The following is a 27550-nucleotide window of genomic DNA, read 5'->3' on the forward strand; positions in this document are numbered from 1 at the left end:
TCATACGTTGGATCTTGGCTTGTTGTGATTTCTCTGTTGTTCGATCTTTCCCTTGTGGATCTGGCCGTCAGGAATGTCGGTCCCTTTAAGGGAGGGGCTCTGCATTTTCAGTTTCACTTAGAGGGTTTCCTTAGGAAACAGCGACCTCTTGTGACCGCAGTTTAAAATGGAGAAACAGCCCTCCATTCTTTATTCAGCGTCTGTGATAGGAGGGCGTGCTATTCCTTTATGTATCTCTGATGTGTATTTTCCTTCTTTTGTTCTTTAACTATTATATTAATTTAGATCTTATATTGATCCCTTGGTGCTTTTGTGAAATGGAATGGAATGGATATTTGTCTGCTTCTCTCACCATCTTTCCCATTGTTCCCAACAGAGGAGCACCGACAGATTGAATTAGTTGCAAAGCATTTGAATCAGACTTTTGACCAAGATCACAAACAATGTAATATTAATTCCAAAGAACCGCAATTCAAATGCTATGAAAGCAGAAGTACTTTTCCAGTTTTATTTCTGAGATCTTGGCTGGATATGCAGTTCTTGAACCTATTAGACAAATGAAAAGCAAGTTCTCAAAACTCTTGTGATGTCTTAACTGGCTTATTCCTGAAATAGATTGCATGTTGCAATGAATCTAATCCATGTATTTCATATGTACCCTGTTTATCTTATATAATCCTGTACTAAATATTTTGAGACAGGAAAGATAATGAAGTTCAAACTTTACTCTTTTTTATTTCAAATGACTTAATGTCGCTAAATAACCTCACATAAGAATTTTTCACTTTTTTTCCTTTATACACACACAGCTACAGACGCACTAAACATCTAAGCGTCATAAAGGAATTTGTACCTTTATTTTTCATAACTCAGAAGAAAACAGTAGCAAATCTATTAACCTGATTAGCCTGGGGGATTTATGAACTCAAGTCACCACTAGTCAACCTTGAATCAAGAGAATCAATCTGTTTTTACACACACACACACACACACACACACACACACACACACACACAAACCTTTAATGTAGGTTTTTCCCCCCTCAGATAGATAGAGTAGCTCAGGTATAGAAACCATCTGACGGTGATGTTTGTCTGTGCATGTAACAGATAGTTGTCCACTGTTTTATTTCCTCCACCTTGGGACCAAGGAAACAAGTCAAAGGTTTCTTCTGTACGATATTCTTTCAGCTTCTTTAGGGATGCTATTAAATGCACCCTCAAAGTTGAACACATTTTTCAATTTCTCTTTTCTTTCCACCCCCATAATCCTTACTGCCCTTATTAGCACTTTTTTTTAATTTATCAGAAACTATAACTATTTTGCCCAACCTTGGATATAGTACTTGAGAGGGATTTAAACGTACTGCAATTATTCCTTCCTATAATTTAGAAAATATAATTCTTTTGATGCAGAAGAAATTTTCATTTCCCTTTTTGGGTAGAAAACTACCTGGCACTGAAACAACTTTATGATATGAAAAAATAAATCAGCCATACTAACAATTTGTTCCCTGGAAGCATTGTCATTAACGTCTTCGACTTCAACCTCCACATGGAAGAACCTCAGAGGTTTCTCCACAATCACCTCCAGATGAAGGACACAGTCTGTAGTCTTGGCACACAGCTCCTCCCTGTCTATCCGGGAATTTACAAACAAGATCCCATTCTGCAAGTTTACCTCAAAACTGGAAAAGTGCTTATGTGATACCAACCTACAAAAAGGAAAAAAAAATTGTTCCAGAAAATTATAGGCTAATCAGCTTGACACCAATACCTGGGAAAATCCTGGAAAAGATAATCAGGCAAAGGATTTGTGAGCACCTAGAAATGAACAAAGTGACTACTAGAAGCCAGCATAGGTTTACTAAAAGCTGAACATGCCAGACACACCTTATTGCATTCTTTGATCAAGTGATGAAATGACTGGACCATCAATATGCTGTGGATTGAGTATACTTGGATGTGATAGAGATCTAGGTGTCCTAATAGACTACCATTAAAGTATGAGCAGGCTGCCAAAAATCCTAGGCTGCATTAACAGAGGGATAAGATCACAAGAAGTGCTAAAGCCACTTGATAAAGCATTACTGAAACCAGACTTGGAATACTGCAAACAATTCTCGTCACCATGACACAAAAAAGATGCTGAGACCCCAGAAACTGTGCAGAGAAAAGCAAGAAAGCAAGAAAGATGATAAAGGGTCTGTGCTGGTTACAGCAAGCAGCTATTTTAGGAGTAAGAACTGTCCCCTTAAGGGATAGCCTCTTGGGTAATGTAGTTATAAGTTACTTGGTAACATCTGTGTTTCAGATTGGCCACTGGGAGGGACTTCCATTCGGATACCTGGGTTTCCTGCCTACGTGCAGGGTTGCATGTTTTTAATGAATTCCAGCCACGAGAGCCACGGGCCTTTTTGCTCCGTTCAACATGGGAAAGTCTACTTCTTTTTACCTACGTGTATGGGATAAGATTATGAAATGTACTTCAGAAGGATCTCTTCAGTAACTGTGAGTTAATGTTTAGAGAATGCCTGATGAATTAAAGTAATCTGCATGAAATCCTTTCCGTGGAGTTTATCTGCCTACTTCAAGCAACAGCCCCCTCTTCGCTTGAATCAGAACAGGGTCTGGAGGCTAAATCATACAATGAACAGTTAAGGGAGCTAGGTATGACTAGCCCACTGAAGAGGATTGTGGAGACATGATAACTGCCTTCCAGTACTTGAGGGGCTGTCAGAGAGAAGAGGGGATTGACCTATTCTCCAAAGCACCAGAGGGCAGGATAAGAAGTAATGTGAGAAAGCTTGTTAAAGAGAGATCCAACCTAAAAGGAGAAATTTTCTGAAATAGCTTGCCTCCTGGAGTTGTGAGAGCTCTATCACTGGAGGTTTTCAAAAATAGACTGGACAACCATTTGACTAGTATGATATAGTCTCCTGCCTTGAGCAGGGGGTTGGCCTAGAAGGCCTCTGAGGCCTCTTCTAGCCCTACAATTCTACATCTGATATTCTATGTTCAAATCTGCCCAATGATACCAGCTGGACAGAAGCCAGAGAAGGCAACCAAGCCCTATGCCATGAAGATATTTACAGGTAATAACCAGCATCTTGAATTGCAGTAGTCGTTATGCAAGGCAACCAAGGATGAATGATTGTCTCAAGAACTTCCCAATCCAGGTAATTGGTACACAAGTTGGATTTCTCCTAAGGTGTGCATCTGCCACCAGATTCTTAAGCAGGAAGCCTGAGTCCTAGAAATCCCCAAACTGTGCATCAGTCCCAAAGGGGAATGACTATAGATAGTTCTTTATTTACTATCACAATAGGGACTGGAATCTTTGTTGTTGAGTGAAGCAATCATTAAGCAAAACATCATGACCCCATTTTGTTCAACAACAGTAATTGTGGCACCTGCAGTTGCAGTCAGTAAGAGATCTTGTGGGTCATTAAATTGAAAAAGGCCCAGGTAAGGAAAGCCTGGCACAGGCTACGCACAAGTGTCTCACAAGTCCCAGAGCTGAAAATTCCTGCTAATACTCAAGCAGAATTTTCAGCCCAAAAGCAGGGAAACACTCGCATGCAGCCTGCTCCAGACCTGTGCCACATCCCCAAGGGCCTCTCCCTAGGAGGCACTTTGCATTCCTTTTATTATTACCACTTTCTCCACTCTGGGGCTAAAAATCCTGCATGGCTGAAAATCCTACTTGGTTTTTGGGATGGATTTTTTGTAGCCAGCTTCCAGAAACAAGGTGGAATTCTCTTGCCTTTGTGGCATGGCTGTAAGTGCCCCACACTGTAAACACTCCATATCAAAATCCTGCTTGGCTTTTGGGATGGACTTTTCTCAGCCAGTCCCAGAAAAGAGAGCACGTGGTGGCAGTTTGCAATCTTCCCTGCTAGCTTCCCCACTGAATTTCTGGGGAAGCCAGTAGAGAAAATTGCAAATGGTGATACATGGTCATGGGGCACTTGGCAACTCTTCATAAGGGCGAATGGGTTTCCAAGCAGCCAGATCACAGTCACACGACTGTAGGAGTGCTACAATAACTATAACTTTGGACATGGGTCATTAGTCCCTTCAGTACCATCATAATTTTGAATGATTATTAAATGAGGACTTGTAAAAATGAAAAGTCCCTAGCGTCAGTGTGTCCCAGAACTGTTAGCCTCTTAGTTTTTATCAGGGTTGAGTCTAAACCTTTTTCTCTCCATCCAGTCCCCCACAGACTTCAGGCCATACTGCCTGATCAGTCTGGGGTCAAGGTAAATAATTGGCTTTTAACCACATATTGATGGTACCTGACCATTATTCATCAGAGGACCTCACCCAGTGCCTTCATGAAGAGGTTAAACCAAAGGGAAAAGAATATTCAGTATCCTGAGTTCTGAGGTACCCCATCCACCAAGGACTTCAGATTCAATTTCGCCTCTCCCGACAACACCAACTGAACCCAACCACAGGAAAAGGAGGAGAATTCTTGCAACACTGTGCCTCCCAGCGCCTATCCTTTCAGGCAGGCCAGAAGGATGCTATGGTTGATGCTAGCAAAATGTAGCGAGAGATCAAAAAGAACCAGTGTGATTCCAGTAACTACCTTTGAAATATCAGAAGCTATTTAAAAAATGAAAATAGGTAAAGCTCCAGCTCCAGACAGCCTCACAAGCCAATAAAAAATATTTTGAGGAGCAACTCCTAAGCCGTTAAAGGATGTAATGACTTGTGTACTACAGATATAGAGATGCCTCAAACTTGAAAAGAAGCTAATATTGTGTTTATTTATGTTTACCTAAGGAGGGTCAAGATGTTCTGAAGATAAAAAAATTATATACCAATTTCATTATTAAACAATTACTATAATTTTTTTACTGCAATACTAGCAGAAGGATTGAAGAAATTTCTACAGCCTTAGTCATGAAAGCTAATCTGGCCTTTTGCCAGAAAGACAGTTGAGAGACAATGAGTGAGTGAGTACTGTTTTGAATGTTGTTGGATATTTTCAATTTCATAATGAGAAGCAAGCAGCTGTAATATTTCTGGATGCAGAGAAAGCTTTTGATAACTTAAATTGGGATTTTATATTTAAGGTTTTGGAAGATATGGATTTTGGAAAGAAATTTATCCAAGGGATTAAGGCGATATACCCATCATAGCAAGCAAACTTTATCATTAATGGAGATTAACTAAAGCATGTGAAATTCAAAAAAATACGAGACAAGGATGTCCTCGATCTCCTCTGTTATTTATGTAAGTGTTGGAAGTTTTGAATAGCAGCATCTGAAAGGATAAGAACATTACAGGAATTAAAATGTTTATAAATTGAGTGTTTTCACTGATGACTTAGTTATATATTCTTGCAAGACCCCAAAACACTTGACAAAGAAGCTAAAAGACTTTGGTGCTTTAGCAGGCTTCAGAACAAATAAACAGAAAACAAAAATGCATGTTAAGAATATGGCTTCTCAAGAACAGGAAATATTGACAAGAGAGTCAGGTTTTAAGATGGAGAAAAGGATTAAATACCTTGTAGTTACATGGACAAATACATTAAAAAATGGCAAAAAGATATTTTAAATTCATATGGCAAGGGTGGGGGAATGATAATTTTATACAACGTACAAGTTGCCAAAGAAAGAGGAGCTTTAAGTTAAAATTGTACTTTGATATTTGCTGCTTGGTGTTTATGAAAATGGGTGACTCTCCAAAATAAGAGATTACTTGAATTAGAGGGTCATGAATTAAGATTTGGGTGGCATGCCTACTTGTGGAATGACAAGGTTAAGATGAATCTTGACTTTAAGAATCATTTTGTTATAACATCCTAAGGGTTTGCAATAAATATAAAACAAGATCCTCTATAAAGGTAGCCCTTTAGGTGTCAGTCCAGAAAAAAAACATTGACGAACTCTATTGGTGTACTTACAGTCAAATAATATCTTTCATTCAAGATGAGCTACTCTTAAATCTAAAGAAGGGTTAGAGTCAGAAGAATGTGTCTGTCATTGGTTTACATATATATATATATATATATATATATATATATATATATATATATATATATATATATATATATATAATTAAAACAAAGGTTTAAACTAAACAAAAAAAGTTATGGGTCTGCCCTTGTAAAAACTGAATTTGAGTTTGGAGATTTTTTTTTTTAAGATATTCACTTTTTCCCCACGTCTGTTTCCATTTACATGTTCTCACAGATCTTGTAACACTATTTCTTGTCTCTTCTAGAAGTTCCTTGAAATTCCTTGTTAGGTTTGGTCCTGACCTCTTTGTCTTTCTTGGCTCTGGCTTCTTTTCTGGGAAATTTCTATTTCAATTTTTGTTCTATGGAACTGTTTATTCTACCGTCACTTTGATGTTCAGGGGATTTCAAAGCAAGTCTGTTCTCCTTGGAAATGGTACAGTCAGCCCCTGGCCAAGTCTTTGTTCTTATAGCTGAGCTCCTCTACCTCCCTTGTACCAGTGATATAGTCAAGTCAGTTTCTGCATACTCCATCTGGATATGTCCATGAACATAGGCGTGGAGGTGGTGAAAGCTAGAATGCAGTAAGGTAAAGGTAGAGGTTTCCCCAACGAGGCATGCCAACACTAGGATGCAGTGCTCCTCTCCATTTCTTGGCCGAGGGAGCCAGCATTGTCTGAAGACATTTTCTGTGGTCATGTGGCCAGCATGGCTATATGCCAAAAGCACACGGAATGCTATTACTTTCCCACCAAAGTGATACCTATTTACTCGCATTTGCATGCTTTCAAACTGCTAGGTGGGCAGGACCTGGGGCAAGTAACGAGAACTCACCCTGTCACATAGTGCTCCGGTCTTGAACAGTTCACCCCATTGCACGTGCTTGGGTCTCAAACTCCAGCTGTCAGCTTTCCAGCTGACAATCTCAGTGTGTTTAACCGCTGAGCCATTGTACCCCCGTGCAGTATTGCAGACTAATTCAGCCCACTACCAAGATTTTGATCCTGACTGGCTCAGCCTTCCATCATTCTGAGGTTACTGAAATGAGGACCCAAATTGTTGGGGGGAGGGGGGACAATATGCTCAAAGAGGGTTGTAAAGCACTATGGAGCAGTATATAGGTCTAAATGCTATTGCTTAGTGCTATTGCTAGGGTGGGTTTTGTTGTTGTTTTTGGAAGATGTTATTAGCAAGGAAGAAATCTTTGGACTGACAGAAATTGATATATGGTTCTCTTATTTCATTTCCATTTTCTCAGCTATAAGAGTCCAACTCTGTTTTCTTCCTCAGTTTTTCTAACTTTGGCATCACAATATCCATAAACAGCGCGTTCTGCTTGCAAGTTCTACTGAACATTCAAATGGAATGTGACCATAAAACTTATTAACTTCCTCTTTTTCTGCATCAGATTTGGGAGCATAAACACGGATAATTGACACATTCAAGAAGCAATGGCGAACCTTTGATCTGTGTGTCAAGGAAGACACACAACATTTTGGATGACATATCGGCAATCATCAACTTCTGACAACAACTATTCTTGAAAACATGCCCCATTCTCATATAATTTTTGCCAGCTGTGGAGGTTGAATGAAAATGGGGTGTGCTCTTCCATTTCCTTCTGACTCTCCAGAAATCATGTGAGAGGTAGGTGCACAGCCTCTGGAACCTCCAACAAGTACATGAGAATGGGGCATGGTGCTATTTTTGGAGGCTACATAGGCTTCAGAAGAGCATTTTCTGAAACCACCTCAATAATAAAGCTTTTTGTGTCTGGAACAGCTGTGGACAGGCCATTGGGGCCTGTCAACTGAAAGAAAACACTGCTGGAAGACACGTGGTTCATGCAGATGCCGGGGAGTGCTGGGTCAGTGGGTCAGTGGGAGCAGTGGGCTAATGCCTCCTTAAGTAACACCAGCTGCCTGCAATTAGTGCAGGTTCGCATCCCACCAGGCTCAAGGTTGACTCAGCCTTCCATCCTTCCGAGGTAGGTAAAATGAGGACCCAGATTGTTGGGGGCAATTAAGCTGACTTTGTAATAATGCCGCTTGGGGTGTGTGTGAAAGCCCTAATAAGCAGGCATATACATAGAATGAAGGCTACTGCTAAGCTTGTAAGCCGCCCTGAGTCTTTGGAGAAGGGCGGGATATAAATGGAATTTTTTTAAAAAAATCATACTATTCCCCAAGTATTGGACTTCTTTGGGACAGTGTGAAGCAACCTATCTAAGCGGCAGTGGTAGCATTAGGGTTGAAGTCGAGGCCATATTTAGAATTAAATGGGAAAAATGAATTCATCATATTAACAAATATGGATTTATCCTATTTATTTACATAAGATAAAGTGTAGTCAATATTATATTAGTCAACATAATCAACAATTAACTACTGATATCCTCATTTTCCTTTGTTTTAAATATTCATTTCAGAGGCGCTCTCTCGCTCTCACTCTCTTTCCCTCCCTCCCCCTCTCCTCCTCCCTCCTTGGCTAAAGAGAAATAACTTTAGCCATGTAAAGTTGAGAGTCTTGGGATCTACTGCCAAGTATTAGTTAGCCACCAAGTTTTGACTGTTCATACCTGCCTATAGTTTGATGAGGTTTTGATCAGCCTGCTTTGAATACATATTTCAAGTAAGCTATAGATTCACTGAATTCGCAAGGTATCAAGTTCACATTCAGCAAACTTATTAATCAGTATACTTTGTCAAATGCCTTGGTGAAGTCAGTATGCAAGATGTTCATATCATTCCTACAGTTTCAGTAAATTGATGCAACACCCAGCTGACCTTGGCTGATCTCAAGAAAGTTGAACTGTGAGTACGTAGATGGGGTACCACCAAGAGATCCCAGACTTACAAAATAGATTGTGAAGATAAAAATACCTCACAGAATTAAAGGACTATACTGAGTCCTCAGCATATCTATACTGAGAAAAATGTCTGATTAAATGAATAAAGCCCCCATTTGACATGTTGTTGAAAACCAAGCAAGTTTTTAGCCTTTACTGCTTCATTGCTCCATGAGTCTCTCAGAATACAGCAGGCATTCCCTGAGCTCCATCATTTTCAGCTATGTAGGCTTGCAGACTCAAGATTTCCCTCCCAGCTGCCCTTAGCTGAGAATTCGGGAAGCTCAGGATCACACATCTGCAACTTGGCAAGGTTGGGAAACACTGCTGAGCCGACACAGTACAAATCTCAGGTTGTCAAAACCTTTGATCCCCAAATCTTGTTTTGCTAAGATTGCAAGGATTTCCCTCCTCCAATCCTCTCATATTTCATCTATTTTCTCAGATAAGATTGAATTACAAAAGATAAATACCTGGGTTTTGATATGACATAATCCTTCCCTACTCCAAACAGACATACTATGTTGACGCCATTCTCAAAGATTTGAAGAGAATTATAGAATGTAAGGATTGGGAGGGACCTTGGTTTGGGAATATCACTTGATTCCTTCCAACCTCAAAATGCGTGACACTGCAGATGTTGCAATAAAAACAGGATAAAAGAATCCACCTAATGGTTGTTAAACTGAGGCAGCCATTCCAGTTTGGATTTGTGAGCTCTAGTACAAGGTGAACTTTGATCATTTTAGGGATAGGACTATCCAGTTATCAGATATAAATTCAGTATTATAAATTTATTATTTCTATCCAGTAGTTAACCCCTTTACAATACTATACTTTCTATTTCTTTTTTTCTTTTTATTAGTTTTATTCATTTATAACATAAAATGTAAAAATACAAGAGCAAATAATAGAGAAGAGTAGAAAAAGGGAAAACAAAAAAAGGTGTGAAGAAGGGGAAGAAATAAAAGGCATTGACTTCCAACTTTCCCTGTTGCAGTAAAATCAGACACTGAAATCAAATCTCAGTTACATTTTATATTACATTTCTATAGTAGTATGCACTAGCCATTTCAGTATCGGCAAATCAGTCTACTTGGTAAAACCCAAAATCATAATATCATTTTTTTCCACGTCAAGCACAAAACCCAGAAGCCATTTCCAAGAAGAAACAAAAGTACTTGTGTTCTTTTCTTTTATCAGCACAGTCAATTTGGCCATCTCTGCTAATTCCATCAGCTTTTGTAGCTATTCATCCATGGTAGGAATTGAGGCATCCATTCACTTTTATGCATAGAGAAATCTCGCTGCCGTCACCACATATAAAATCAGAATTCCAATTTTTTTTCCAGTTCTCTTTCCATTAGGCCCACAAGCAAAGTTTCTGGTTTAATCTTTATGTTCACTTTAAGAATTTTCTCCATTAATATATGAATCCTACTCCAATATTTCCTTGCCTTATCACATGTCCACCATAAATGATAAGAAGTCCCATCTTTATATTTACATTTCCAACATTCATTTGAAATACCTTTATACATTCTAGATAACTTATCTGGTGTTAAATACCAGGGACACATTATTTTGTAAAATTTTTCTTTTAGGTTATAATTTAATGTGATTTAATTTTAAGCCATTTACCCACATATTCTCCCATTGTTCAAGCATCACATTATATCCAAAATTCTTTGCCCACTAGATCATTCCGTGTTTTACATGTTCATTTTCCAAATTCAATTTTAATAAAGTTTTATACTCCAATATTATACTTTCTATTTCAAAATCTATCAACAATATAAAAAAATTACAAATAAAAATCTGTGTACTTAGCAGATTAATAACATTCAGCAAGTTTCCAAACCATGCAACAGACATATTGTTACAAAAGGAGGAATCAAATTGACAACAGATTCATCAAATAATAAAATTATCAACAAAAAATCATTCACTAATGTCTACCTGTATACAACACAAAGATGAAAGATACCTCGGCATGGGAAAATGATAATATTGGGTGAAGAGCCTATTTGTCTTTACTGTCATTATAAGACAGATTCACTTACTGTCAAGCAAACTACCAACTTTCTTTCCATAGCTTGTCAAATTGGAAAAATATTTCTTCATAAAAAGTAGCAATGATTTGTAAATCAATTTATTTTCCATCACTGTCAAAACCTAACAACATTGACCCAAGACAATGTATGCTTTGGGACAATGAAAAGGATTAAAATAGGATGTTGGATGGATGAGAAGGACTCCAAGAGCTAGACTCACCTTTTTAGCAGAATCCGGGGGCTCATCAACCCCATTGATTAGTTCCCCATTATCTGTAAAGACGGGAATGTTGGGACTGAAAATCATGAGGTCGCTCTTGGCACCAGTCTCTGCGCTCACCCCTGCCAGGATGTGGCTGTGGCGATTGGAATAAGACCAGCTGCCCACTTCACTGGCACAGACCAGGGTGGCCATGCCAGGGCCATAAACCATGGATTCCTTTGCCTTGCAGTGGCATCGCAGGGCCACGTAGATGAGAGTGGCCAGCAAGAAGAGGCTGGAAACAGAGCAGATGGCAATGATCAGATAGATGTTGATTGAGTCCACCAGGGGCACAAAGCTGTTTCCTGTCTTGGGGAGGTGAATTTCTGTTAGAATGGCCTGGGCATTTTTCACCAGTGACACACTCAAAGTAGCTGTAGATGAAAGTGGAGGCTTCCCATGATCCTTCACCACAATCAACACATTCTGGATTTTGCTGCTTCCTTCTGACTCGTCCAGTGAATATTTGGTACTCACCTCACCGCTATACTGGCCCACAGACCATGGACCACTGCTTTCTTCAACCAATTCGTACCTGAGCCACGCATTGTAGCCAGAATCCGCATCCAGGGCATGGATCTTGCCTACAATATGCCCAGGCATCACGGGGACCACTAGAAGAATCAGGTTCTCTTCTGATAATCCTGACATAGCAGGTGCATTGTCGTTCTCATCCAGTACAAAGACCTGAACAGTCGCATTGCCACACAAGGAGGGCATTCCAGCATCCTTGGCTCTCACCTGGAACTCCAGCAGTTTCAACTCCTCATAGTCCAAGGACTGCAGAGCATAGAGCTTTCCACTCTCCGAATGTACAGAGATGTAGCTTGACAATGGCCACAGCTTCTCATCTATCCAATAGGTGATCAGGGCATTCTCAGCTACGTCTGGGTCCGAGGCAGATACTGTGAAGATGTGAGCACCAGGAGGATTGTTCTCCTTCACAAAGACTGTGTAGGAGGGCTGTGGGAAAGTTGGAGCATTATCATTTATGTCACTGATAGGCACTAAGAGGCTGATGCTAGAAGACAGGGGTGGAACGCCTTGATCTTCCACTGTTACAATCATCCTGTACTCAGCCACCTGCTCACGATCTAGGACTGCACCAACAATCAGGGAGTAGTAGTTCTTGAATGTTGACTCGAGTTTGAAGGGTACTCCAGTGGGCAAGAGGAAACAGTTGATTTGTCCATTGGTGCCAGAATCCCTGTCAGAAGCACTGAGGATGGCTACCATGGTCCCTGGAGGGGAGTCCTCTGGCAGTGGCACAGAGAGAGAATTCACAGATATTTCTGGAATATTGTCATTTATGTCCAACACTTCAATGAGAACTTTACAGTGCCCTGATAATGGAGAATTGCCTTTATCTTCTGCTACAATTGGAAGTTCATAGAACTTACTTTTTTCATAATCTAATTTTCCAATTACTCTGATTTCCCCAGTATCAGAATTTATACTGAACAACTTTGTGAGATATAGAGGGACACTATCATGAAAAGAATAAGAGATTTCCCTATTAATCCCCTCATCTAAGTCTGTTGCAATCAGAGTAATAACTAATGACCCAGTAGCTGTATTTTCTAGCAACTTTATATTATAATCAGATTGGTTAAATACAGGAGGGTTGTCATTTACATCCAGCACATTGATGACCAGCTGAACCGTTCCTGTGAGTTTTGGTTCACCCCCATCAGTGGCTGTCAGTACTAAATGATGCACAGGACTCTCCTCTCTGTCAATCAGAACCTTTAACACAAGTACTAGAGATTTACTCTCATCTTTATCATCTCCTGAATCAAGAGCAAAATGGTTGTTTGGGCTGAGCTTGTAATTTAACAAAGCATTAGTGCCAATATCTGCATCAGAGGCTCCTTCTAAGAGGAATCGGGTACCAGATGCTGTTGTGAGTTCAGCCATGCTCAGGATCTGTTCCCTGGCAGAGAAGACGGGAGCATTGTCATTAATATCTTTGACTTCCACCTCCACATGGAAGAACCTCAGAGGTTTCTCCACAATCACCTCCAGATGAAGGACACAGTCTGCGGTCTTGGCACAAAGCTCCTCCCTGTCTATCCGGGAATTTACAAACAAGATCCCATTCTGCAGGTTTACCTCAAAATACTCCTTCTCTCCTTTGGACAGCATCCGGAACATCCGAGGCACCAGCTCGCTCACCTCCAACCCCAGATCCTGGGCGATGCGGCCCACAAAGGTGCCGTGCTGGGATTCCTCCAGCACAGAATAATGGAGCTGGCCGCTCCCCATTTTCCAGGCGGTCTGGAGCAGAAGCAGCTGCAGCAGCCCCTTCGGCCAGGTAAGCATCGCAGACACAGGCACAGCACCCGCAAGCTCTTTTTCTCTATATACCTTGCCTTCAAGGGGTCAGGAGCGGAGCCCACGTTGCCCATCCATACTGGTAATTCTTTCATAGGTTGGATCTTGGCTTGTTGTGATTTCTCTGTTGTTCGATATTTCCCTTGCGGATCTGGTCGGCAGGAACGTCGGTCCCTTTAAGGGAGGGGCTCTGCATTTTCAGTTTCACTTAGAGGGTTTCCTTAGGAAACAGCGACCTCTTGTGACCGCATTTCAAAATAGAGAAACAGACCTTCATTCTTTATTCAGCCTTTGTGATAGGAGGGCTTAGGAAACAGCGGCCTTGTGTGTCACAATTTCAAACAGACTTCCATTCTGTATTCACGACAGATTTCTACGTATTATCCAGTCTTCATGCAGTTACATGCAGTGTAAGTACATTCCTGGCCACATAAAAGAAAAGCTAACCCGCAGATGATCTGGTTGTTACAGTGACTCAGCCAGAGAACTCTGTTATGGACCTGATGGAGATAATAACACAATATGGGAAGGTTTCTGGATTTAAAGTTAATACACAGAAAACCAAAATTTTGGCCAGAAATATGACAGTATCGCAAAAGGCTCTTTTAGAAGGATTAACTGGATTTGAGATTGCTAAAAGGGTCAAATATTTGGGGGTGTTTTTGTCACCCTCTAATACAAAGTTATATAAAAATAACTATGAAAAACTATGGGGTAAAATTCAAAAAGAAATGGAGAGTTGGGGAAAATTGCAATTGTCTTTGTTGGGACGGATTGCAGCAGTGAAAATGAATGTCCTGCCTAAATTTTTATTTTTATTTCAAATGATACCGATTCTTAAGAAAGATTCTAATTTGGAGGAATGGCAGCGAGGTATCAATAAATTTGTGTGGGCAGGGAAAAAGCCACGAGTTAAACTTAAGATTATGCAGGATACTCGTGAGAGAGGTGGGCTTAAAATGCCCAATTTTAAATTATATTATGAAGCTGCTGCATTAGTAGGAATAAGTGATTGGATTAATTTGACACAAGAGAGATTATTAAATCTTGAGGACCATGACTTGTTGTTTGGCTGGCATGCATATTTGTTGTATGATAAGAAGGTAGACAATGTGTTTAGAGTGCATATTTTAAGACAGGCATTGCTGAGAGTCTGGAAGAAGTATAGACATAAGTTAGATTGCAAGATACCACTATGGGCAATTCCAAAACACGCAATAGAAAATATACATGCTGGTTTCAAACATGATGTGACTACGTACAAGGAGATCCTAAGTTTGGAAAGAAATGTCTGGTGTTTGAAATCATATAGCCTCTTGCGAGAAGAGAAGGTTGTTCAAAACTGGTTTCAATATACTCAGTTACGGGCCAGGTGGAAAGAAGACCAGAAAAATGGTTTTACAATGACTGATGAAAATTTGATAAAGCAAATTAGAAATCAGGGACCCGCACATATTAAACGGATATATCTTGCGCTGATAGAGATTGATTCGGAAACAGAACTTGTTAAGGATTGTATGATAAAATGGGCCCAAAACATCCAGGAAGTAATCACAATGGACACGTGGGAAAAGATTTGGGTGAGGAACGTAAAATTCACACAAGCTCAAAATCTAAGAGAGAACTTTTACAAAATGTTTTATAGATGGCATCTAGATCCTAAAAAGCTTGCAAGTATGTATCCGAATTATCAGCCTAAATGTTGGAGGTGCGGTGATGAAGACGCAACATATTTTCACATATGGTGGACTTGTAAAAAGGTTAAGGCTTTTTGGATAAAAGTCTGGTGGAACATGCAGAAGATTTTTAAACAGAGGATAAAGTTTTGTCCGCAACTTTTTTTGTTGGGAATAATTACAGATGCCACAGTTGTGGACACTAAGTTGATGTTGAATTTTATTACGGCAGCAAGACTTTTCATAGGTCAGTATTGGAAGAAAGAGGAACTGCCGACCATAGAAGAGTGGACTTTAAAGGTTTCCGACCTGGCAGAAATGGCGAAGATTTCGGCCTATTTGAAAGATCACTCGCAAGAACGCTATATTATGGAATGGAGAAAATGGATTGAGTTTATCCAGAACAAGTATAGGGTTAAGAAGTTTTATGTAGCATTTGAATGAGTCTTCTTTCTTTTTTTCTTTTTTTCTTTTAGTTTTTTTTATATATATTCAATATTACTAAGGTTTGTTTTATCCTATATAAGCTAGAGAGTGATGGATTTTAGAGTTTATAGTTGTTAGTATATGGTTGTTTATGATTGTTTTTTTTTTATATACCTTGTATTTAGCTCTGGGAAGTCGGGGGGGGGGAGGGGGGAGGGGGGAGAGGTAGGGGGGGAGGGAGAAGGGAGGGGGAGGGGGGGTTTTAAAGGAAAATTGTATGTTAAAACTTTTCAATTAAAAAAAAATAAAATAATAAAAAAGAAAAGCTAACCCAAATATAAGAGATTTACCCCCTGCAGTCATTAAAAATGTAATTAAATATTATATTAAGTCACCCCATTATATATATATTTGGTACTTTTATTTATATGGACAGGAATGAGACATGTAACTATCTGTAAGTTTTGTGATCTCATCCATTGTTCACAGGTGTACTATGGTGCCATTGAGAGAACAATGAATTGGCTTCAAACTATGTGAACTAGTTATGAGCAACATGAAGAATAATAAAACACGAGTACCAACAATGTACATAAAAGATAAGAGATAAATATGAAATACTATTCGTGTTACTTTCTGTTTCTTGCCCAGGGTATGGAGTTCTTAAATAATTCAGATAAATGAAAAGCCAAGCAGTATATGAATTTCCAAAATATTTGATGTCTAACTGAGTCTTTCATTGAGAATATTTTTTAATTTATGAGGAATTGAATAATCATAGAAATCTATTTCCTTTTTGCTTGCCATAATGATACTGACATCATAATTTCAACAATGCACATAAAGCAAGTTAATTGACAATACCTAGAAAACTATCAGTACTCAACCTTGCAACAAGTTGTATTTTTGTATTTGTATTTTCCCCCCTCTTCATGTATACTAAATGAATTTTTAAAAATGGAAACTGATTTAACCATGTAAAATCAGGAGTCCTCTGATTTCCTGCCAAGTAGTGGTCACAGCCCCTTCATGGATTACTGCCTTGTCGTGGCGAAGGGGCTTGCATAATTCAATGAAGCTATGAGCTATGCCGTGCAGGGCCACCCAAGACGGAAAGGTCATAGCAGAGAGTTCTGACAAAACGTGATCCACTGGAGAAGGAAATGGCAAACCACTCCAGTATCTTTGCCATGAAAACCCTATGGACAGTACCAAAAGGCAAAACGATATGACGCTGGAAGATGAGCCCCTCAGGTCGGAAGGCGTCCAATATGCTACTGGGGAAGAGCAGAGGGCTAGTACTAGTAGCGCCAGAAAGAATGAAGCGACTGGGCCAAAGCCGAAAGGACGCTCAGCTGTGGATATGTCTGGTGGTGAAAGGAAAGTCCGATGCTGTAAAGATTTTTTCTCCATAGGAACCTGGAATGTAAGATCCATGAATCAAGGAAAGCTGGACGTGGTCAAACAAGAGATGACAAGACTAAACATCGACATCTTAGGTATCAGCGAACTAAAATGGACAGGAATGGGTGAATTTAATTCAGATGACCATCAGGTATACTACTGCGGGCAAGAATCCCTCAGAAGAAATGGAGTAGCCTTCATAGTCAATAAAAGAGTAGGAAAAGCAATACTGGGATACAATCCTCAAAACGACAGAATGATCTCAGTTCGAATCCAAGGCAAACCATTCAATATCACAGTAGTCCAAGTCTATGCCCCAACCACCGGTGCTGAAGAGGATGAAATTGACCGGTTCTATGAAGCCCTACAGCACCTTATAGAACTAACACCCAAAAATGATGTCCTTATCATCATGGGGGATTGGAATGCTAAAGTAGGAAGCCAAAAGATAACTGGAATAATAGGCAAGTTTGGCCTTGGAGTACAAAATGAAGCAGGGCACAGGCTGATAGAATTTTGTCAAGAGAATACGATGGTCATAGCAAACACTCTTTTCCAACAACCCAAGAGACGGCTCTACACATGGACATCACCAGATGGTCAACACAGAAATCAGATTGACTATATGCTCTGCAGCCAAAGATGGAGAAGCTCTATACAGTCAGTAAAAACAAGACCAGGAGCTGACTGTGGCTCAGACCATGAGCTTCTTGTTGCAAAGTTTAGGCTTAAATTAAAGAAAGTAGGGAAAAGCGCTAGGCCAGTCAGGTATGAATTAAATCATATCCCTGTTCAATATACAGTAGAGGTGACAAATAGATTTAAGGAATTAGATCTGATAGACAGAGTGCCTGAAGAACTATGGACAGAGGTTCGCAACATTGTACAACAGGTAGCAGCCAAAACCATCCCAAAGAAAAAGAAATGCAAGAAAGCAAAATGGCTGTCTGAGGAAGCTTTGCAAATAGCTGAGGAAAGGAGGGAAGCGAAAGGCAAGGGAGAAAAAGAAAGATACGCCCAATTAAATGCAGAATTCCAAAGAATAGCTAGAAGAGATAAGAATGCCTTCTTAAATGAACAATGCAAAGAAATAGAAGAAAACAATAGAATAGGGAGGACCAGAGATCTTTTCAAGAAAATTGGAGAGATGAAAGGAACGTTTCATGCAAAAATGGGCATGATAAAGGACCAAAATGGCAGGGACCTAACAGAGGCAGAAGAGATTAAGAAGAGGTGGCAAAATTACACAGAAGAACTATACAAGAATGAGCTTAACGTCCCTGATAATCACAATGTGGTGGTCACTGACCTCGAGCCAGACATCCTAGAATGTGAAGTGAAGTGGGCCTTAGAAAAGCTGAGCAACAACAAAGCTAGTGGAGGTGACAGTATTCCAGCTGAGCTATTCAAAATCTTAAAAGACGATGCAGTAAAAGTGCTACACTCAATTTGCCAGCAAATTTGGAAAACTCAACAGTGGCCACAGGATTGGAAAAGATCAGCTTACATTCCAATTCCAAAGAAAGGCAGTGCCAAAGAATGTTCAAACTATCGCACCATTGCACTCATTCCTCATGCTTATTAAGTTATACTTAAAATTCTACAAGCTAGACTCCAGCAGTATGTGGATCGAGAACTACCAGAAGTACAGGCAGGATTTCGAAGAGGCAGAGGAACTAGAGATCAAATTGCTAACATACGCTGGATCATGGAGAAAGCTAGAGAGTTCCAGAAAAACATCTACTTCTGCTTCATTGACTATGCTAAAGCCTTTGATTGTGTGGATCATAACAAACTGTGGCAAGTCCTTAAAGAGATGGGCGTACCAGACCATCTTATTTGTCTCTTGAGAAACCTATATGCGGGCCAAGAAGCAACAGTGAGAACTGGACACGGAACCACTGATTGGTTCAAAATTGGGAAAGGAGTCCGGCAAGGCTGTATACTGTCGCCTTGCCTATTTAACTTATATGCAGAGCACATCATGAGAAAGGCAGGGCTAGATGAATCAAAAGTTGGAATTAAGATTGCCGGAAGAAACATCAACAACCTAAGATATGCAGATGATACCACTCTAATGGCAGAAAGTGAAGAGGAACTAAAGTGCCTCTTGTTGCGAGTGAAGAAGGAGAGTGCAAAACTTGGGTTGAAACTAAACATTAAGAAAACCAAGATCATGGCATCCGGCCCTCTCAATTCCTGGCAAATAGATGGGGAAGAAATGGAGGTAGTGACAGATTTTATTTTCCTGGGCTCCAAGATCACTGCAGATGGGGACTGTAGCCAAGAAATTAAAAGACGCTTGCTCCTTGGGAGGAAAGCCATGGCAAATCTTGACAGCACACTAAAAAGCAGAGACATCACCCTGTCAACAAAAGTGCGTATAGTCAAGGCTATGGTCTTCCCAGTTGCAATGTATGGCAGTGAAAGCTGGACCATAAGAAAGGCTGAGCGCCAAAGAATTGAAGCCTTTGAACTATGGTGCTGGAGAAGACTCCTGCGAGTTCCTTGGACCTCAAGGTGATCAAACCGGTCGGTCCTAGAGGAGATCAACCCTGACTGCTCTTTAGAAGGCCAGATCCTGAAGCTAAAACTCAAATACTTTGGCCACCTAATGAGAAGGAAGGACTCACTGGAGAAGAGCCTAATGCTGGGAAAGATTGAGGGCAATAGAAGAAGGGGACGACAGAGAATGAGGTGGCTGGATGGAGTCACTGAAGCAGTAGGCGTGAGCTTAAATGGACTCCAGAAGATGGTAGAGGACAGAAAGGCCTGGAGGAACATTGTCCATAGGGTCGCGATGGGTCAGACACGACTTCACAACTAACAACAAAGTGGTCACAGGAACTTAACCTTTCATAATTGCCTCCAGTCTGGTGAGGACCTGTTAATCAACTTGTTTTAAGTAAAAGTTTCAAGCCAGCTATAGTTAATAAATATGCAGGCCATCAAGCTGACACTTAAGTCTATTAGCCAGCTCAGCGTTAGCTGTATTGGATGCCATAATTGGCTAGCTCCAATTATGACATTTATCATTTTACCTTCTGCACAGTTACTATCTTGGAACATAGCAGATTGGCAAACTAAATAGATCAGGGGTGTCAAACTCAATTTCATTGAGGGCCGCATCAGCATTGCGGTTGCCCTCAAGGGGAAGGGTGGGTATGGCCAGGGTGGGCGTGGCCTACTGGGTGGGCATGGCTAGAGTGCATATGGCCTACTGGGTGGGCATGGCCAGCTCTACATCGTTCGCATCAAGGGTGCCTATGGGGGCCTGGGCAGGAGTGGGACAGATCTGAGGGTCTCTGGCAGAAGGAGGGTCTCTGGGCCAGGGCCAAGGCAGTGGGGGCCGTTCCCTCACTGTTTCCAGGATGGCTTCGCAGGCCACATGAAACCACTTCGTGGGCTGGATCCGGCCCCTGGGCCTTGTGTTTGACATGTCTGAAATAGATTGAGCCCAATTTTACCTTTTTCCTGAACCAGTTTGATTTAGAACTCTTGGAATTGGATAACCTCTGTGCATTTTTTTTTCTCACTGCAACATGCAATCAGAAAAGTAGACAAGCTCTTGGAAGGGTCAGCATTCTTATTTCCTCTAAATTCTGTACCTGATCTCTTTCCATTCCTGTGACTCCTTAGCACTGATCATTGACTTAAAAATTGGGCCCCTAATCATAGTATATCTTCCTGCCTCACAGAAAGATTTCTAACAGCCATTTTAACTGGGATCATAGAAAACACAGAATCATAGAGCTGCAAGGGACCTGGGAGGTCTTCTAGTCCAGGGGTCCCCACCTCCCAGTCTGTGGACCAGCACCAGGATGCGGCATCCCAGAAACCAGGCCACACAAACAAGCAAAGCCCCATTTGCAGGATTCAGGCAACAAATGAAACCACACCCTCTCTGGTCCGTGGAAAAACCTCTCTTCTGGAACTGGTCCCTATGCCCAAATGTTGGGGGCCACTGTTCTACTCCAATCCCCTGCTCAAGGCAGGAGACCTGATTGCATCCCAGACAAATAACTGTCCAATCTTTTCTTGAAGATCTCAGCGATGGATTATCACAATTCCTGGATATAAGCTGTTCCACTAATTAATTATACTCACTGTTAGGAAATTTCTCCTTCGTTCCAGGTTGGATTTCTCTTTAATGAGCTTCCACCCATTGCTTCTTGTCCTGCCCTCAGGTGCTTTGAAGAATTTGTCAACCTTCTCTTTTCTGTGATTGCTCCTCAAGGACACCAGCTATCCAAACCAATAGTCCAGTGCACAAACTCAGGAACAGCATCAGGCAATTCTCACTTTAGAATGGTATTCAGTGATTATTTGAACATGCCACTTTCTTTTCATATTAGATGACTCAATTTATTCTGCAATGCTTCAAAAACTGAAGCATTAGTCCTGAAGGCTGGAGTTTATTTCACCTGGACGTGATATTTGGGCTCTAGCTACTAAAAGGCTTGACTCCAGGGGGTATATAGAGAGAAGTTACTTCCAGCCACCAGAGAGGCAACTGCCTTTGATTATATGTTAATACGATAAAGACTTGTTGCCCATTATGGAGATTTTATTATACATTCCCATATAGACAGAGACCACCTTTCATCATTCAATCTTATCCTGAAGAAGGATAGCCAGCCTCACCAAAACATGGCTGAAGTTTTTTTTGAGAGGCTAGGTACCCTTAGCCAGGTACATCTTGCTAAGGAATAATCAAGCCTTTCCAAGAGGCCCGCCTTTATGCCAGTTTTCCCAACCTGAGCAACGTTGACATTCAACTTATAGAATTCTTAGCCATAGCCGTGGCTGGAGAATTCCAGAGTTGAACCCTATACATCTTAAAGTAGCTCAGGTTGGCAAACACTCTTTCATCCTGTCTTTGTCAACCAGAAAGTGGCTTTTTGTTCAGTTTTTCAGGATAGAGTGTGGAGGAAATTACTTGCTTTATCTGTTGACTACTGTCTGCCAATAGAAGAGAATATATGTAGCTCAGGGATGAAGTATGGAGTCCTTGCTGCTTCTGGAGGTGGTTGTTTGCTTGCAGACCTTTTATTACCTAACTAGGTAATATCACCAGTGCTAGGGAATGTGAGTTTTGCTCTCTTACAGTAGCTTGCCTTGCTGGTGGGGGTGTGGTTTTCTCCTTGGTGGTTCCTTGATTAGGGTGTTGTTTTCTGCTTCGTTCTCTGCTGTTAATCCCTGCTTATCTGGGTGTGTTGACTGTTGAAGAGGATGTGTTTTCGGCTTTTCCCTTCTTTTAACTTTTTATTGTCTCTTTGATGGCATACAGTTGTGGTTTAACTCTTTGTGTCTGTTGATGACTGATTTGTCTGGGTCCCAAGCTTCCACAAATTCTATACTGTAGCGCAGGGGTGTCAAACTCAATTTCATTGAGGGCCGCATCAGCATTGCGGTTGCCCTCAAGGGGCCGGGTGGGTATGGCCAGGGTGGGCGTGGCCTACTGGGTGGGCATGGCTAGAGTGCGTATGGCCTACTGGGTGGGCATGGCCAGCTCTACATTGTTCGCATCGAGGGTGCCTATCGGGGCCTGGGCAGGAGTGGGACATATCTGGGGGTCTCTGGCAGAAGGAGGGTCTCTGGGCCAGGGCCAAGGCAGCGGAGGCCGTTCCCTCACTGTTTCCAGGATGGCTTCGTGGGCCACATGAAACCACTTCGCGGGCTGGATCGGGGCCCCGGGCCTTGTGTTTGACATATCTGCTATAGCATTTTTGGATTTAGCTTGGTCTAGGTCAGGGATCTGCAACTTTGACAACTTTAAGACTCGTGGACTTCAGCTGCCAGAATTCCTCGGCTGGCTATGCTAGCTGAGGAATTCTGGGAGCTGAAATCGATGATTCTTAAAACTTGTCAAGGTTGCAGACCCCTGGTCTAGGTTCATAGTTTCCCAGTTGAAATTCTGTATGAGACTGTCCATGTGTTTATTAAGGAGCTTTCATTGTGTATTCTGACTGCTGGTTGGTGTTTTTGGATGTGCTCTTCTAATCTTCTGCCTATCTGCCCTACAGAGTCTACTGTCTGCTAAGGCTGAAAATACTGTTACATGATAATACCTTTAGGCAAATCAGATACAGGAGCAATAAGGAATAGCCTGCCCATTTTATCTTTAAAGAAGCTAGGCAGCAATATATTTTTACTTCTCTATTGTGTTACCAACGATATGTTCTTGCCTCTTTCTAAATCTAAATTCCACCAGCCTATTTTTGCTCCATTCTATGCAGATGTTGCTGCTCTCTTTTCTCTATCCCAAGTTGGCCTTCACAGATGTCTAGAAGCCTTTAATACATTTGCTTACGAAAAAATTAGAAATTAGTTTTCTAAAACAGAAATCCTAACTTTCACCAAAAAGCTTTTTCTGTAATTGAAATATTAACAGTAGATCTATTGAGCAAATGCTGGTGTTTACTTTCAAACATTGGCCTTCTGTAGCCATCAAAGAAGTTAACCAAGATTGCCAACCCACAAAGGCAATATTTACATGTCTGCAGCAATGAACTGTTGAAGGCCAAAAGATCTTAAACCTCCTGCTAGATCTTAAATCCTCACTGTGTATAAGGATTCATCTATTTAAGAAACGATCCAATCCACATTTTTGAGAACAGTTTTTATTTTCTTCACTCATCAGGAGATAGTCTTGGAACTGCATCTCCCAAGATTTCACCCATTTTCTATTGGGAGCCTATGGGTTCTCAAATTGTTACATCTGAATATCTTGAGTATTTGGATTAGAGAGCAACCAGAGACATCTGGGTTATGGGCTAAATTGGGAGGCTAACAAAATATAGCCAAAGGCTATGGCAGACCGCATCTATATTGTTCCCAAGAAAACCTTATGGGACATCACCTATTCCCACCAATTTACTCAGGAAGTTATTTAATGAAAAAAAAGGCTAGCCTGATAAAAATTGTCCTGCAAAACTCTGTGTCGATTTCTAGAATGTATTGGTTGACTGCTTGATGAGCTACAGATTAGTATTTCAGTTCCCAGCCTTGGCAGCTTAAAAGGGTAGGGGCTTCATCTCCAATAATTCCTGTTGCTGAGAATTCTGGGAGTTGAAGTCCACATATCTGAAAGTTACCAAGTCTGAGAAACATTGCTAGAATCTGCTTAGAATTAATATAAGACAAATAGAAGAATAAAATTTATTTTTATATCATACAGAAAATTAAATATGATTTTGAAGCATATCTTTGAATACCACTATCATTCCAAAAATATTTCCTTACAAAAATAGTATAGATTTGTAAATAAACATCCAGATTAGAAAACCAGGTACTAGTGACCATTATTGTAAATGTAAAATGACAGACAGATAGACATAGATAGATAGATAGATAGATAGATAGATAGATAGATAGATAGATAGATAGATAGATAATAGAAGACTAATCCTAAAGTGATAAAACAGAAATATGATTTTGAATGAATGTCAAACAAAAATAGAAACTCACCTCTTTAGCTGAATCTGGGAGCAATTCTGTCCCACTCCTAACTTCCCCATTATTTGCAAAAACGGGAATGTTGGGACTGAAAATCATAAGGTCACTCTTGGCACCAGCCTCTGCGCTCACCCCTGCCAGGATGTGGCTATGGCGATTAGAATAGGACCAGCTACCCACTTCACTGGCACAGACCAGGGTGGCCATGCCAGGGCCATAAACCATGGATTCCTTTGCCTTGCAGTGACATCGCAGGGCCACGTAGATGAGAGTGGCAAGCAAGAAGAGGCTGGAAACAGAGCAGATGGCAATGATCAGATAGACGTTGATCGAGTCCACCAAAGGCACGAAGGTCTCCACTGGCTTTCGAAGATTAATATCCGATTTGATTGTCTGACCATTTGTCACCAGTGACACACTCAGGGTGGCTGTGACTGAGAGCTGAGGTTTTCCATGGTCCTTCACCAGAACCAGAACACTCTGGATTTTGCCTCCTTCTGACTCATCCAGAGGATATTTGGTACTCACCTCACCGCTATACTGCCCCAGAGACCATGGACCACTGCTTTCTTCAACCAGTTCGTACCTGAGCCACGCATTGTACCCAGAATCCGCATCCAAGGCATGGATCTTGCCTACAATATGCCCAGGCATCACAGGGACCACTAGAAGAATCACGTTCTCTTCTGATGATCTGGACACGGCAGGTGCATTGTCATTCTCGTCCAGCACAAAGACCTGAACAGTTGCATTGCCACACAAGGAGGGCATGCCAGCATCCTTGGCTCTCACCTGGAATTCCAGCAGTTTCAACTCCTCATAATCCAAGGACTGCAGAGCATAGAGCTTTCCATTCTCTGAATGTACAGAGATGTAGCTTGACAATGGCCACAGCTTCTCGTCTATCCAATAGGTGATCAGGGCATTCTCAGCTACGTCTGGGTCCGAGGCAGATACTGTGAAGATGTGAGCACCAGGAGGATTGTTCTCCTTCACAAAGACTGTGTAGGAGGACCGTGTGAAGGCTGGAGCATTATCATTTATGTCACCAATAGGCACTAAGAGGCTGATGCTAGAAGACAGGGGTGGAACTCCCTGATCTTCAACTGTCACAACCATCCTATACTCAGCCACCTGCTCTCGATCTAGGACTCCACCAACAATCAGGGAGTAGTAGTTCTTGAATGTGGACTCGAGTTTGAAGGGTACTCCAGGGGGCAAGAGGAAACAGTTGATTTGTCCATTGGTGCCAGAATCCCTGTCAGAAGCACTGAGGATGGCTACCACAGTCCCTGGAGGGGAGTCCTCTGGCAGTGGCACAGAGAAAGAATTCACAGATAACTCTGGAATATTGTCATTTATGTCCAATACATCAACAAAAACTTCACAATGTCCTGATAATGGTGAACTGCCTTTATCTTCTGCAACAATTTGAAGTTCATAGCAATTAGTATCTTCATAGTCCAATTTTCCATTCACTCTGATTTCACCTGTTTCAGAATTCATAGTAAATAGCTTTGTGATATCAAGAGGTAGGGTATTACTAAAAAAATAAGAGATTTCACTATTAATCCCGTCATCTAAGTCTGTTGCATTCAGAGTAATAACTAATGACCCACTAGCTGTATTTTCTAGCAACTTTATCCTATAAACAGATTGATTAAATACAGGAGGGTTGTCATTAACATCCAGCACATTGATGACCAGCTGAAGAGTTCCTGTGAGTTTTGGTTCACCCCCATCAGTGGCTATCAGTACTAAATGATGCACAGGGCTCTCCTCCCTGTCAAGTGGAACCTTTAACACAAGTCCTACAGATTTACTCCCATCTTCATCATTTCCTGAATCAAGAGCAAAATGATTGTTTGTAGTGAGCTTGTAAGTTAACAGAGCATTAGTACCAATATCTGCATCAGATGCTCTCTCTAAGGGGAATCGGGTACCAGATGCTGTTGTGAATTCAGCCATGCTCAGGATCTGTTCCCTGGCAGAGAAGACAGGAGCATTGTCATTCATGTCTTTGACTTCCACCTCCACATGGAAGAACCTCAGAGGTTTCTCCACAATCACCTCCAGATGAAGGACACAGTCTGCGGTCTTGGCACACAGCTCCTCCCTGTCTATCCGGGAATTTACAAACAAGATCCCATTCTGCAGGTTTACCTCAAAATAGTCCTTCACTCCTTTGGACAGCATCCGGAACATCCGAGGCACCAGCTCGCTCACCTCCAACCCCAGATCCTGGGCGATGCGGCCCACAAAGGTGCCGTGCTGGGATTCCTCCAGCACAGAATAATGGAGCTGGCCGCTCCCCATTTTCCAGACAGTCTGGAGCAGAAGCAGCTGCAGCAGCCCCTTCGGCCAGGTAAGCATCGCAGACACAGGCACAGCACCCGCAAGCTCTGCTCCTTTTCTCTAAATACCTTGCCTTCAAGGGGTCAGGAGCGGAGCCCACGTAGCCCAGGCATACTGGCAATTCTTTCATAGGTTGGATCTTGGCTTGTAATTTCTCTGTTGTTCGATATTTCCCTTGCGGATCTGGCCGTCAGGAACGTCTGTCCCTTTAAGGGAGGGGCTCTGCATTTTCAGTTTCACTTAGGTTTCCTTAGGAAACAGCGACCTCTTGTGACCGCATTTCAAAATGGAGAAACAGACCTCCATTCTTTATTCAGCCTCTGTGATGGGAGGGGGTGCTATTTCTTTATGTATCTCTGATGTGTAATTTTACTTCTTTTGTTCTTTAACTATTATGATTTAGATCTTATATTCAGCCCTTGGTGGTTCTGTGAAAGTGCACTATAATGGAATGAATATTTATCTGCTTCTCTGGCCATCTCCCATTGTTCCCAATAGATGAGCACCAGATAGATAGGGGAAAGTTGAATTAGTTCCAAACCATTTGAATCAGACTTTTGACCAAGATGACAAACAGTGTAACATTAATTACAAAGAACCGCAATAGGGTATTCAAATGCTATGAAAGCAGAAGAACCTTTCCAGTTTAAGTTCTGAGATCTTGGCTGGATATGCAGCTCTTGAACATATTAGACAAATGACAAGCAAGTTCTCATGTGATGTCTTAACTGGCTTATTCCTGAAATAGATTACATGT

At 41.3% G+C, this 27550-nt stretch overlaps 1 protein-coding gene across 1 annotated transcript; it reads right to left on the reverse strand.

Annotated features, from left to right (window-relative positions):
- Positions 1-26811, reverse strand: LOC308666663 (uncharacterized protein; the record flags this gene model as incomplete). Its single annotated transcript, XM_081325556.1, has 6 exons — positions 1-83; positions 1500-1714; positions 1777-1787; positions 11099-13507; positions 16768-16995; positions 24451-26811. The coding sequence occupies 6 exons, from the start codon at positions 26809-26811 to the stop codon at positions 1-3; spliced, it is 5307 nt and encodes a 1768-aa protein (XP_081181682.1).
- Between the last annotated feature and the right edge of the window lie 739 nt (positions 26812-27550).

Source organism: Vipera berus (assembly GCF_964194415.1).
Source record: "Vipera berus genome assembly, chromosome: 3".
Taxonomy (NCBI): domain Eukaryota; kingdom Metazoa; phylum Chordata; class Lepidosauria; order Squamata; family Viperidae; genus Vipera; species Vipera berus.